At 36.6% G+C, this 15143-nt stretch overlaps 1 protein-coding gene across 1 annotated transcript in view; it reads right to left on the reverse strand.

The window, feature by feature from the left end:
* TCF12 (transcription factor 12) overlaps positions 1 to 15143 on the reverse strand; it is a 420600-nt gene that overhangs the window by 124264 nt on the left and 281193 nt on the right. Inside the window, 2 exon segments of the mRNA XM_043982756.1 lie at positions 8139 to 8153; positions 8156 to 8205. Coding sequence (XP_043838691.1) covers positions 8139 to 8153; positions 8156 to 8205 — 65 coding nt within the window.

The following is a 15143-nucleotide window of genomic DNA, read 5'->3' on the forward strand; positions in this document are numbered from 1 at the left end:
GGACATGGAGCTAGTGTCTTAGCCTGGATATGAACTCTTTCTGACTCTGGGTCAAGTACAACATCAAGCAGGGAGACAGCCTGTACAAAGGCATAGGTTTTAAAAAACAAAATATTGGGTAGCTAGGTGGCACAGTGGATAGAGCACTGGCCCTGGATTCAGGAGGACCTGAGTTCAAATCTGGACTCAGACACTTAACACTTACTAGCTGTGTGACCCTGGGCAAGTCACTTAACCCCAACTGCCTCACCAAAAAAACCCACCAAAAAACAAAAAACACCAAAACAAAATATTGTGGATGGGGAACATCAATTGGTCAGTTTGGCTGGAATACTGTGTGCGTGCGTGCGTGCGTGCGTGCGTGTGTGTGTGTGTGTGTGTGTGTGTGTGTTGGGGGATAATGTGTATGGAAATATAGACAAGAACCAGATTGTGAATTGCCTTAAATGCCTAATAGCAAAGTTGACATTTTATCTTAGAGGCTACAGGGAGCCACTAGAACTTCTTGATGAGGGATAATGAAATAATCTGTCTTATGCTTTGGAAATATCAACTTGGCACTCTGCAGAGGATGAAGAGGTGCGGAAAGATAGTGTAGGCAGGAAAAAAATTAGAAAGCTTTCCAACAGATGAGGTGGGAAGGGATGAGGAGCCTGAATGAGGATGCTTGTGGTGACTAGAAGGGGACAGATGCAAGAGATGCTGGTGAGGTAGAAATGACAAGACTTGGCAACTGATTGAATATGGTGTGTGAGGGAGAGGGAAGAGTTGAGGGTGCTTCTATGGTTCACATGGCCTTAGAAGATACATTCTTTAAAATTTATGATATAAAGTCTGTAATAAAAGACTATAGCCTTTCCAGCAATGAGTTCTTATAAGAATAGTCTCCTTTCAACTTTATAGTATACATGACTACTGAAACATCTACTTACATATGAGTCTTATATTAAATTTCACATGCTGTCAATTCCTGATTATGAACACTAATGGAGAACAATGATATATAGTTTTCAAAGAGGCAAACAAAATAAAAATTCACTTCTGTTAATGCAATAGATGGTATGTAATAGAAGGCCACCAGAAACATGATGATTGAGGCTGATAACACACAATAACAAAGCCTCTGTAATTGAAGGTGCTATAATCCTTCTAGTCATCTAGGTAAGTATAGTAAAGAGAATTCTGGGCTTGGAGTTAAAATCTAACCTTAAATACTTACTAGCTGCATGACACTGGGCTAGTCACTTAGCCTCTTCACCTAGCCTGCTCATTTGTAAAATGGAAGGGTTGAAGTAGATGGATTTAAGGTCTCTCCAAGCAAGCTCCCTATGGTTGTCCGACATCCTTGACACTTCACTTTTACTCATCCCACACACTGACACAGTTGCCAAATCTGGTAGTCTTTCTCTACCACATACTTTTGGATATAGCTCCTTCTCCTGACTCACATTACCAACCACCTAGTACAGATTCTCATTACCTCTCGCCTGGACTATTGCAGTTGTCTCTGGCCTCAAGTCTCCTCACCTTTAATATAACACCCTTCCCACAGCTACCATAGTAATCTTAGTAAAGTGCAGGTCTAACCATGTCATCTCCCCTTCTATATAAATTACAGTGGCTCACTATGAATACAAACTCTCTGCTGGCAATAAGGGATCTTTGTAACCCGACCTAGTTTGTAATTTCCAGTCTTTTTTACACCAGTACTCCCACCATGCACTTTAAAGTTAGCCCAAACCTGTTTGTTTCTCACACCATACACTCTGGCTCCTATCTATGCTTCACATTGGCTGTCCCTCTTGCCCAGAATGCTCCTTCCTCTATTTCTTAAACCCCTTAATTTTCTTCATAATTCCGCTCAAAGGTCACCTTCTACAAGGGACATCCCCCTGGCCCTAGATATCAGTACCTTCCCCTCTAAAGTTCTCTTCCATCTACTCATATGTCTCTTTTACTTACCTATTTTATGTTACACTATGTCGTCCCACATTAAAATATAAGCTGCTTGAGGACAGAGACTGTTTTTGCTTTGTCTTTGAATTCCCAGAACTCAGCACAATACTTGGACCATAGTTAGGTACAAAGATAGGCATTGGACCTGTAATTTTACTGGTACAGGGAACCCAGGTCAGGACAGCTCTCTATCCAACTCTGCAGCACTGCTTCTTCTTATATAGTAAATCCTTAGTAAATTTTTGTTGACGAGAGGAGGAAGTAGTTTGGATCTCAACAATGAGATGTGTAGTTCACATATTTACAAGTAAGTATGAGCTATTTGAGGGTCCTTTCCTTTTCTCAAAAGGAAAAACTTCATGTATCTCTCTTAACTAGGAACAGAATAGGAGCCTTTCATTTCAAAATCTGTTTGGTTTTTCAATAATAATCAGACATCATTCCTCTGGTATTTGAGCCCAAAACAATTCATTATTATGGACAACAAAGTTTTCTTCCTTGCTAGTAGAATTCTAATCCACATGTACTAGTTAGTATTAGGAATTATAACAATATACTCAAATGCATTATAACAATGACTCAGATTAGGTAGTTCAATTTTTGTTGGGGAGGGGTTAGAATGAGGGCAGGGACTTTGGTTTGTTCTCCTGGTCCCAGGAGGTAGAACGAGGAATAAAAAATAAAAGATTAGGTTTAGATTTATAAAACATAGACTTTAAAGGTAATCTAGTCAGGTGACCTCATTTTAACTTTTTTTGGTAGTCTAGAGAGACTTGTTCAATTACATATTATCAATATTAAGCAACTTGTTCAATATTACATAGGCATTAAGTGGCACAGTTGGAATTTGAACCCAGATCCACAATTCTTTCCACTCCATTATGCTTGCTCCCTAGCAGTTACAGCCATCTGAATATAGAGTGAGCCATCTCTCAAAAAGTAATGGCTTGGGGCAGCTAGGTGGTGCAGTGGATAGAGCACTGATCCTGGATTCAGGAGGACCTGAGTTCAAATCTGGACTCAGACATTTGACACTTACTAGCTGTGTGAACCTGGGCAAGTCACTTAACCTCAATTGCCTCACCAAAAAAAAAAAAAAAAAAAAGCAATGGCTTCCCCTTACTGATGGCACTGTGGTACTGGCTGATTATATGTCAGGAGAATTGTAAGGAAATTCTTATTCAAGTATAGTTTAGACTAGATGGCATTTGAATTCCATTCCCCCGCCTTGATTCTTTGACTTATTCTGATACTAACACAATTAAGGAGTTCATTAATTGGAATCTGAAATAAACTTTTTGATACCCCAAAACTCACAGTCATTTTCATTAGGCAACATGATTATAATTGATAGTTTCCATGTTTTCTAATGTAGGCCACTGACATAAAGACAAGAGTAATGAGCAAGGTATAGTTTCTAAAATTAACATCAATTTTACAGTTTACTTAAATATTGTAGACACTAACTTATTTGGAAAACACGTTTACCATGAAAGTCCACAGCTTTTTTTTTTTTTTTTTTAAAGACTGCAGTTGTTTGCTAGTCGGAATATCAATGACAGCTTAGTAATACAGCATAAAGAAGGCTTTGTTTGTAACATCTGTGTAATAGAAAAGAAGGAGAAATCCCAGAATGTTACTTCCTTCACTAGAAGAGGCAGTATTGTGCCACTTCCAGTCCAGGTAAAGAGTAGTACTCATGCTAACTCCATAGGTAACAGTTAACAGTTTCTTAATGATATAATGAGGTTCCATATATTAAAAAAAAACTTAGGCATTAACAAAACAAGAAAATTCACTGTAAGGAAATGAGCATTTATTTATTTATTTATTTTTAGTGAGGCAATTGGGGTTAAGTGACTTGCCCAGGGTCACACAGTAAGTGTCAAGTGTCTGAGGCAGGATTTTGAACTCAGGTCCTCCTGAATCCAGGGCCGGTGCTTTATCTACTGAGCCACCTAGCTGCCCCCCCCGCCCCCCCCCCAATACTTTAGAAATATTATCTCATTCGATCTTTGCAACAACCCTAGGAGGTAGGTGCTATTATTACCCCCTTTTTCCAGTTGAGGAAACTGAAGCAAAATAGAGGTTTAAGTGACTTGCCAGAGGTCACACCATTAGTGTTTTAAGGCTGGCTTTGAATTCAGCTCTTCCTGCCTTCAGGCCCAACAACTGTGCACCTATGGCGCCACCTAGCAACCTCACTGAAAAAAAGTTTTCTTATGAAAAGCCAACAACTAACTAGTCTTCTTTCTAAACCTTTTATTCATGAGGAAAAGCAAGAAAAACTAAAAACAGTGGTTATGTCTGAACATACATTATCAAACATGTCCTCAATTGTTTCTACATGTATTCAATATAGCCTGTAGCATTTTTTTTTTTTAATTTTTGGTGAGGCAGTTGGGGTTAAGTGATTTGCCCAAGGTCACATAGCTAGTAAGTGTCAAATGTCTGAGACCGGATTTGAACTCAGGTCCTCCTGAATCCAGGGTTGGTGCTTTTTCCACTGTGCCACCTAGCTGCCCCAAATATAGGTTGGTCTTTTTTGTTTTTCTAGTGAGGCAATTGGGGGTTAAGTGACTTGCCCAGGGTCACACAGCTAGTAAGTGTTAAGTGTCTGAGGCCAGATTGAACTCAGGTCCTCCTGACTCCAGGGCCAGTTGCTCTATCCACTGTACACCTAGCTGTCCCAGCATTTGAAAACATACTATGTTGAATGATAAGGCTATAGACAATAATGATATGTCTCCGTAAATTGTTAAGAAATTAAGAGCTATAAGTACCATACATTTTCATCAGTAGGAAAACAGACTACTGGAACAGAAAAGAACGGTTACTCTGCATAGTATGATTTTCCTATGCATGTCAGAATTATTAATTGAATCAATTCAGTGCCATGGAACTAAGCATATCCTACATTAATAAGTCAAAACAGTGTATCTAGTCATAATTAAATCACCTGTTTTGCCTTCCATTCTGCTTGGATGTCATACTGACTTCTGCTGGTGGGGGGGAGATTTAAACATGTTTAACATGTCTTAGTTAAGTAAAGATGAATGGTTAAAAAAAAAAAAAAGGAGATTATGTAAAGGGGGGGATGTGGGTATGGTTACCAGTTTGTAGGCTAATGGAAATTTTGTTGGACATAAACATTTTTATAGCTATATTAAGATCTTGTTTATGTGTTATGATAGAGTGAATAACTGAAATTCAAGTTATCCCTAAATCTCATTTTGTCCAATAAATTCAACCCATACTCCTACTCTTAACTTTATCAGTCAAAATTCATTTATTTGAATCTCATTCCTTTTTTATTTCTAGTATTGGATGTGCTACTGTTGGATGTCCCATGTGTTAATGAACAAAGAAACGGTCTCATGATAAGAGAATAGTAACCATAAACTCCTAAATAACTAAAAGTTGACATAATCTTTGATTACTATGCAGCACTTTATCTGGGGATACTTCTCCAACTTAGCACTCTCAGACTGTACAATGGATACTTGAGGGACAATGATTGCTACTTCAGATTGAAACTGCACTCCTAAAATTATAATCACAAGTGCCCACTGGTATGCTTACCTTTAATAGTTATCCAGGAGACCCAAGTAGCTCAAAGTAAAGGCACTTACTATGATAGTATAGTGAGAAGAGTGGCTATACAACATTCCTCCCATAAACCTGGGGCTTACTCCCTTAAAAATATCGTGTTAGTGGGAAGAGTGAGCACAAACTGGTCATACAAGTAGGGAACATATGTGGCCAAGCTGACTCATGCCTCTTGGACTGTAAGGTATCAATGTCCTTTTTTTTTCCCCCTAGGCCCACATCTCTGCTGCATGAGCGCTCATCTGATTCTCTCTGGGCCCTGCTCCTCTCTGCAGTTTAACACCCAAATGCCAGAGAATTTGAATATATAGCTGGATTTTTGCTCTGATACCAAAGGTCACACCCCTTGAAGATGGTCTCTGAACTGCCCCATCTTTCTATTGTCTGTTTAATATAGTATCTCTTCCTCAAGGAATACAAGGCCAAAGTGGAGGAGAGTGGGGGGGATGGGAGTATCATTCCCTCCTTCCCCAGAAGCCCTTAGATAGAGGTACAGAGATCACATTCCTCAAAGCTGCTTCTTGCCTCAACTCTCTCAATTGTCTTTTAGATCTGTAAGACTTTTTTTTAAGAGCCACCAGAAACACCTTCTGACAAATCATTAGCCCATCCAGTGACAACATTCTCTGAACACTTGCATTAGGGAGATCATTTATAAAGCAGTAAGAGTACAGATAGAATTTTTGTACTCATTAACACATTAAAACCTAAATTCTCTGTTACCTTCCCCATTCTGTGATTTCATTAACTGGGGCTAGCGAATGGGAGAATAAATTGGTCAATGACCAACACTGCCACCTGTCAAACTATAGTTTTTCATTTATATTAAACTCAAAGCTAGAATCTTGATGAAAAACTATTAATCTGTCTTAACAGGTAAAAGCTCAGTATTATTCTAGGCTTAAATAGGTAAATAAATTTACCTTATCTGAACCACTCAGAAAAGAATATGTAAAATGAGGTTTCCATTGCAATTTTATGATTATACATAAGTGGAGAAATTTTTGCTATCTGCAAACACATGCATACACATACAAAGTGCTGCTGGCTATAGATACAAACTCAAGCTTCATAAGAATCCTAAAATGTAAATAGCCCTAAGGCTTATAAGCAAGGTGTTACTAACCTAAGGGTAATCAAACAACTAGACTCCAAAGATATATCACATTGGCAGCAGAGGTCTGTAGCTTGTATGGTACTTTATGTTTAAGATTTTGTTTTTTTAAGTGAGGCAATTGGGGTTAAGTGACTTGCCCAGGGTCACACAGCTAGTAAGTGTTAAGTGTCTGAGGCCGGATTTGAACTCAGGTACTCCTGACTCGCAGGGCCGGTGCTCTATCCACTTTGCTACCTAGCTGCCCCTAAGATTTTTTTTAAGACGTTTTTTAGTATCATTTTTATTAGCTACTTTCCCCAACATTTTATGTAAAGATTTTTAATGTGTTTTGTAAAGTTGAAGAAAATATTGAGAATTTAAATGACCTGTGAAACTTACACACTGGGAGACAGATGATTGGTTTTGGGATCAGGTCTAGGATCACTAGTTAATGGCTTAACCCAGATAGCAAAGCTGCTCATTTACTGAATTCAGGTCTGACATTCACTAGCTATAAGGCTCTTGTCAAACCACTTTACTTCTATGGCCATTGTTTTATCTGCAAAATGAGGGGCTTTGGACTAGACAACTTCTATGGTCACCTCCAGCTCTAAATCTATAATCCTGAAAAATCAGGCTAGATCTAAAGAAAATTGAGACAGCTGACCCAAAATAAATTTCATATTCTCTATCCTTCCATTTTATTATTTTTTTTATTTTGGGTTTGAATTTGATAGAAATCTTTCTGTAGGAGAGCTCGGCATATTCAGTGCTAGTAAAAGTTCTTTTAGAGAAGTAACATAGGAAGCTGTAGAAAGGAGTGTAAGATGTCACAAGGATAAAATGAAATAACATTAGTAAAGGACTTAGCACCATGCTAAGCTCATAGTAGCCACTTAGTAAATGATAATTTGAAGAAAAAAAGATGGATCCTGTGCATAAAGACAGCTCTAAGAAACATGGGCAGATCCAATATACATTTTTCAAATCAAATGGAACACTTAAATGCTCTACATTCTTGGAAACTATTTGCAAGCTGAAATAAAAATATCTGAATTATAGGCTTCAATTTATAAGTAAGCATTTCACATTTTGTACCAATTAGTGGTGGTTTTGTGTGGTACAAAGCAAAGATGGAAATGTGAGGGCTACACTTCTAGAAAAAAGGTACAAGTTCCAGGAATGGGGAAACTGGTACTTAGTGGAATTACTGTCAAGGTGTAGAACTCTAAGAATTCTATGAAGATAGAAAGAGGAAAGGGAGCCTATTGAGCCAGGAGAGGGTGAGTTCTTTATGCATTGGAATGGCATTAAAGAAATTGTGCTTAATTGCTAATAACAACCACAGTCAGCCATAATTAAATAAGAAAAGAATAAAGAAATAAATTGGATAAATCTCTACTTCCTCCACTATTAAGCCTTTATTTATCCACAGGGGAAAAATCATCCCACTTCCTTCTGTATTCACTAGACTTACTTGACAGCCTGGTAAATCCCGGTGTCTCTGCTGTACAGGGGAAATGAGCCTCTCTCTGACGTTTTTCCTATAAAACAAAAGAAAATAATTTGATACAAAAACATATCATTGATTGTTAGACAATGAAGTCAATCTCTTGGTATAGTCTCTGAATCTATTTTTGGATTTGGGAATAGAAAGGGCATATGGAAGCAAGAGACTAAAAGTGTACACACACAAACACACACACACATTACTAAAGAACTAAGACCTAGGAATCATTCAAGTCATATCAAGAATTATGTTATTACTTTCTATAAAATGTCCCCCATTTTAAGTTTACTGCACCATAACAGAAATAAAAAGCAAAACAGATCCCTTTGCCCTAATTTCCAAGAAAAACACCATCCAAAAATATTTTTTCAGTCAGATAAAAAGAGAAAGAAGTTATTGGAAAGATTCTGTAAGCCTAACTTTCTTCAAGGAATTGATGTAAATAATATATTAACAAATTCTGATTAAATATGTTTTGTTCCAAGATGAGGCTTTGAGGGGAAAGTGACATGGTTCGAAAGGATTCATTAAAGGGTTTTTTTAATTAGAGAAATTCACCTAAAGGACTTGAATATGTTTTTATTTGAAAATAAAATTTTTTATTATCATGAACTTGAAAACATAAAGAAACATGAATGTTTCCTTATACAAAGAAGTATAGAAAAGAAGATTATATATTAAACTACATATCTATTATGTACACCTGAATTTTAAAAAGTATGTATTAAATTTAACATGACAGTTTCCAGCACTGTACTGTTTGTCCTCTATTTTCTTATCAATTTACTTCTGCTTTCTTCAGATTTGGGTTTTTTTTAAGAGATTCATTGATGCTGTTTTCTTTGTATGATGATTTTTTGAAAGTTGCATTTAAAACGGAAAGCAAATTGGTTTGAATACAACTTTTGAGGAACAATCTAATATAAACAAGGCTTTCCAGAAGAGCTGGGGTAAAATTCACTTGTCTTTGGCTCTATAACTTTTCAATTTCTATCCACCTCAGGTCACAAAAACCATGCATTCACTCCCTAATAGAGTAACGCATCAAAATTGATGGGAAATCCTTCTGGACACAAAAGATGTCAGACCAGGAAGGTAGGAAAAAGCTAGGAGAACTGTGAGGACAAATGCCAAATTTGGATCAATGGGAATAAAAGCATTACTGAGTAAAAATAAAGGAGAGCACCACATTAGGGTATCTAATGGTGGAGATGCAGAAAATATATCGAAGTTAAATTCATTTGTGAGATGCTCAAAGTCATTCTCAGTAAATGGTTTAAATTTAAAGAAAATGTTGCCTTTTATAACTAACAGTTTGGTACTCCTGTCTCACATAATTAATTACTTGGCAGCACAGAATTGGGAATGCTATTGAACTACATTAACATTTCAAACAAATACCACTCTGCCATTCACTAAAAATAAAAATAAAAAAGGCAGCCAGAATGTGAGGAAGTGACAGAAATACCCTAAGATATATACCAGAATGTACCACCAATTTTCAAATGGTTCAGTCATTTCATCCTTCCTGACCTTCTCCTCATCAGAAACAAAAACTAAAGAACAAATTAAGATTTTTTTTTTTAAGTCTGTTTTGCATCTTCTGAGCTATATGAGTCAAAATTCCTATTGTACTGAAGGGGATATAGGAACAAGTAAAAGATACCCAAACTTATACCCTTTTGAATCAAAGTTTTCAAAATGCTGTCAACTTTTGGTTGTCTACATGGGCATAACCCACCTGTGGCAAAATTATAGTACATTTTTATTTTATATAACTGTGGAAGGTGAAAGCTGAAAAGGACCTTGGAGATGAATTCCAAAATGACCTCATTTTATGTTTCTGAGCCACCTTCCCATTCCACAGTAGTGGTACCCTCAGGGAAATCGAATTAATTTTGAGCCACACAAAATATTATCATGAAGGTAAGTCTCATGAAAATTAAAAATTACATGTATCAAATGACAAAATCATTTGTAATTATGTGCAATACTGCTGACTTCTGGAAATACTACAAAGACAAAAGATCCAAGAAACAGGTTTATTTCTCTGAAAAAGTTGAAAAATATGTATTTTACTTTAGAAATGGAATTGTGGGGCAATTAGGTGGTGCAGTGGATAAAGCACTGGCCCTGGATTCAGGAGGACCTGAGTTCAAATCCAGCCTCAGACACTTGACACTTACTAGCTATGTGACCCTGGGCAAGTCACTTAACCCTCATTGTCCCACAAAAAAAGAGAAAGAAATGGAATTGTTTTGAAATGTTAATATATTACTTTATTGATATTATTAATCTATTGGAAATATGGTTATTTTCTTATACACTATAAGTTTGTTTCAGTGGACAAGAGGAATGTTACTTAACTGTGAAATTTACCAGGCATCTATGTTTAATTCTTTCTAAACTACTTTTTATAAATATGCTTTCACTAATTAATGTCATTAAGATACATGTAATAAGTTATCAGTTAAATCTCAGACATTTGTTAAAGAACATAAAATTTGGCACTATGCCATAGGTCTTACATATTTTACTCATTAATGTCAGAACATGTAAGACAAAATCATTACCAAGTTGGTTAATTTAGTTAACAGGGCAGTTAATGCAGGTAGAGATTGAACATATTAAGACATATCAAAGAGATGAAATTGTTTTTAGATGTAAAAGTATAAACATGCTATAAAAAAATAAACCTAAATTGCTAATATGGAGGGAAAGGCTTTAATTAAAACCACAAAATATTTTCATCATTTAAAATTTTGCTAACTAAAGAAAAAAACATTTCTAGTTCAGGAGCTTTTTTTCTTACTTTAAAGTAATTCAACTCATGTTATTTAGGGCCTGCTATGAGTTTTGCACCATCCTCTGCACCATTTTAAGTACAAAAAAGGTAAATAATATAATTTAACCGCTCCTAGAAAGTTTTCAGTCTTGATGGGAAGATAAAAACATGTACATGAACAAAAAACCAAAACCTTACATGTAATCAAATAATGTATTAAATAAATTTAAATGACAAGAACTTATGATACAGACAGCATTACATTGCCGCGAGAAAGGCACAGATTGATATAGGGTGAAACTACTGGAAAGGTCTCAAGAAGAAGGAACAAGGCTTGAAGCAGGCCTTGAAAAATGGTAGGAAATGGATTTAACAGTGTGAACAATGGCATGATTAAGTGCACAGAGGTAAGAATGAACAGTATGTTCAAGATAAAGGAAGGAAACTAATGTAACTGAGGTTTGTATTTGGAACTAGTGAAAAATATGGATAGGAAGCTTCTGAACAGATCCAGGAAAATGACAGCTGAAAATTGCATTTACCTAGATTTTAGCAAAATGTTGAAAAATATTTCATACTATTTTGGTGGAAAAGATGGCAAGATCTGATGGGTTTAGTGATCAGACAGATTCAGAGGTGGTTTAATTGCTGCATGTCAATTGGGAATGAAGTCTTCAGTGGAAAGTTCCAGGGTTTCTGTGCCTACTTTAACATTTTCATCAACAATTATAGATACACAGATGACATCCTTATTGAATTTGAATTTGTTACAAAGCTAGAAAGGATAGTAACATACTGGATCCAAAAACACCTTCTCAGACAGGAAAGTTGGGCTGAACCTAATAGAATATAATTTAATAGGGATAAATATAAAGTTTTATATTTAGGTTTAAGAAACTGACCTTACAAGTAAAAACACGGGGAAAGTATGATTAGCCGACAGTTTTGAAAAAAGATATAGGAGTTATAATGGATTATAAGTTCAATAAATGCAGTAGTATGTAAAAGGCAATCAAAAAAGCCGATACAAACTTAGGTTGTGTTAAGAAAAACATAATATGGGGTAGCTAGGTGGCGCAGTGGATAAAGCATCAGCCCTGAATTCAGGAGGACCTGAGTTCAAATCCAGCCTCAGATACTTGACACTTACTAGCTGTGTGACCTTGGGCATTGCCCCTGAAAAAAAAAAAAGGAAAGAAAAGAAAAAAACAACAACATAACATCCCAGATTAGAGGTGATAATGCTACTGTACTTAGCTCTAGTTAGACTACATCTAGAATTGAGTTCAGTGCTGGGTACCACATTTTAGAAAGGAAAATGGCAAGCTGGAAGGCTTATCAATGCTCATTGGAAAGCTTATTGATAAACTGGATATTAACCAGAACAAGGGTTTCATATCCACACCCATATGAACATCATTTGAAGAAATTTTCTAAAGGAGCAAAAGCTCCATGAGGGCAGGGGTGATTTCATTTTTGTCTTTATATCATAGCATGATTGGCATACTGTTGGTGCTTAATAAATGTTTACTGAATTGAATGAATGGAGGATTTCGCCTGGAGAAGTGAAGGCTCAGAGGGAAATATGATAGCCAAATACCTAAAAGACTGGCATATGGAAGAGGGATTAAACTTATGTTTAGACCAGAGCGTGGAACTAGCAGTGTTAGGAGGAAGGAAAATTAAGTTTGCTATAAGGAAAAACTTCATAATTATTAGAGCTACACTCAGGAGGCAAGTGAAGGTACCTGAACAAAGGCTGTAATACCACAAGCTAATAATGTTGTAAGATTTGTTGTTGAGGTACGGGTTGAACTAGATAGATGACCTCTCAGCCCTCTGTGATTCTGAGTGAGATCACAGAGGATCTTTAATGGCAGGAAGAGAACCTAGACTTCATCTGATAGGCAAAAGGAAGCTATTTCAAAAAGGAAAGACTCTGGGAAATTTTCTGTTCTAGAAACATTGTGCTCAATATTCATTTTCTCGAATTATTAGTTAAACATCCAAAGAGAAAACAATAGGCATGTAATGTCCCTCAAAATAGCTACAACATCTATAAAAAGATCATTACAGAGATTCCATTAGAATGCACTAGTTAAACAGTAACATTTCATTCAAAGGGAAGGGAAAGAAAAAACTACACATTTTTCTGTTGAAGCAATTTGCCTGTAACAGCCATCAGGCATAAGCAAATAAAATACCTTGTATGCAAAATTATTTGAAGTAGCATGAATTATGTAGTTCATATTAACCAGACTCAGCATTTTCCATCCTGAAAATGAGAATTGTACAGGAAATGATAAACAACTTTGGCTAAATCATACAGACTGTCTTTAAAACAAATGCCCAAGAAACACTAAATTACACAATTAGTTTGCTATAACTCACCACCTGAAATAGGGCTGGAGGGGGAAACAAAGGCATTCTATAAGACTAGAGGGAAGTTGTGGTCATAAACAGGTTGGACAAGATGGCCTCTGTGTCTCTGCCAACTCTTGACATTTTGTGATTCTATGATTAGATATAGTTTTATCTATCACTTAAGGGAGTAAATGATGAATACTCCTAGTCCTGCCATACATTGCAAGTACTTCAAGAAAGCTTATGTACAGTTAGGTGCCTCCAACAGGCACACATAGGCATAGCTCCATCACCGTTCCTCAACCTAAGATCTGCTTATAACCATGCCCATAGTCAAGAGATAACCCTTCTTTTTCCTACATATGCATGATTATTAGTATATGTACTCAGAAAGATATAGAAATCCCTTGGATTGAAGATCCTCTTCCCTCCCCCATTCTCTCCGCTACTGTACATAATCGTTTTCTCATTTGCTTTCCTTTTTGTTTGATTTAGCATCTGGTGTGATCCAGTATCCTTTAACATGCCAATTAAAAGATACATATTTGACAAGTTTCACTTAGTTTAATATGCCTAAAGGAAATATGATAATCCAGGCCTCAGAATTTAATATAAACATTCTCAAGTTTCTGTATTGCATCTCCAAATAGTCCCCAAAAGCTTAAAAAAAACCCAAATGTACACACCAAATGTTTCACTTTTGAATCACAGACCCAGATCCTATATTTTCTTTCTAAAAACAACAAAAAATAACCCCCCCAAAACCCTGCCAATCAAAGACCTTTACTTATCTACATGATCTTTAAGATTTATTCCCTATTAATAGGTGATTCTCAATTGGTAGGTCCCTTTTCTTTATCTGTTATCTGTCTTCTGCCACCTTACCACTGAAGATCTGTATGCACTGCCCTTTTTCCCTCAAAGCTTGAAATCCTACTTCTCCTATTAAAAAAAAACAAAAACCTTCTAGGCAGCTAGGTGGGGCAGTAGATAAAGCACCGGACCTGGATTCAGGAGAACCTGAGTTCAAATCTGGGCTCAGACACTTGACACTTACTAGCTGTGTTGGGCAAGTCACTTAAACCTCACTGCCCCACAAAAACAAACAAACAAAACCAACCAAACAAAAAAACCTTCTAAAATTAATTTTAATATATGGGGAATCTAGACGTTAATAGATATAGCTTTTGCTAGGGACGTTGTATATAGATGCTTCTCGGGAAAAAAAAAATCTCACACAGATATATCTCAACTCCTCTCTTGTCATAGTAGATAGAGGGCCAGTTTCTGAATCAAGATCAAATGGATTCAGATATGAACTCTGAGGCTTCATGGCTATGGAGCCCAGGTAAGTTATTAACCTTTCAATATAGTGCCTAAGTAACTACATATGAGAAAGGACATTGCATATATGCAAGGAGGGTAAGTTTCTGGATTACTTCACTTAGGAAATCACAAATCACCCATGAAAACACAAGTCCAGGCCAAAAACATATATGCATGCATTTGTGTGTATGTTTTTATGTCTATGTGTACATATGTTACATTATGTTATAAAACTTCCATTGCCTTGCTCTCCCCAACATCATATAAGTTCCAACCTATTGGGCACATGCCAAATGTCTGAGGCCAAATTTGAACTCAGGTCCTCCTGAATCCAGGGCTGGTGCTTTATCCACTGCGCCACCTAGCTGCCCCCTCCAACTTTGAAAGGCTCGATGCTAGACCGTCTATTCAAACCTACAGTGGGCTGTATACTGGCTTCTTTTAAACCGGGGTAGATCTCTCAGGGGACACATCAACCTAGAAATGGTCTTCCCCAT

This window comes from Dromiciops gliroides, chromosome 2 (assembly GCF_019393635.1).
Source record: "Dromiciops gliroides isolate mDroGli1 chromosome 2, mDroGli1.pri, whole genome shotgun sequence".
Classification (NCBI taxonomy): domain Eukaryota; kingdom Metazoa; phylum Chordata; class Mammalia; order Microbiotheria; family Microbiotheriidae; genus Dromiciops; species Dromiciops gliroides.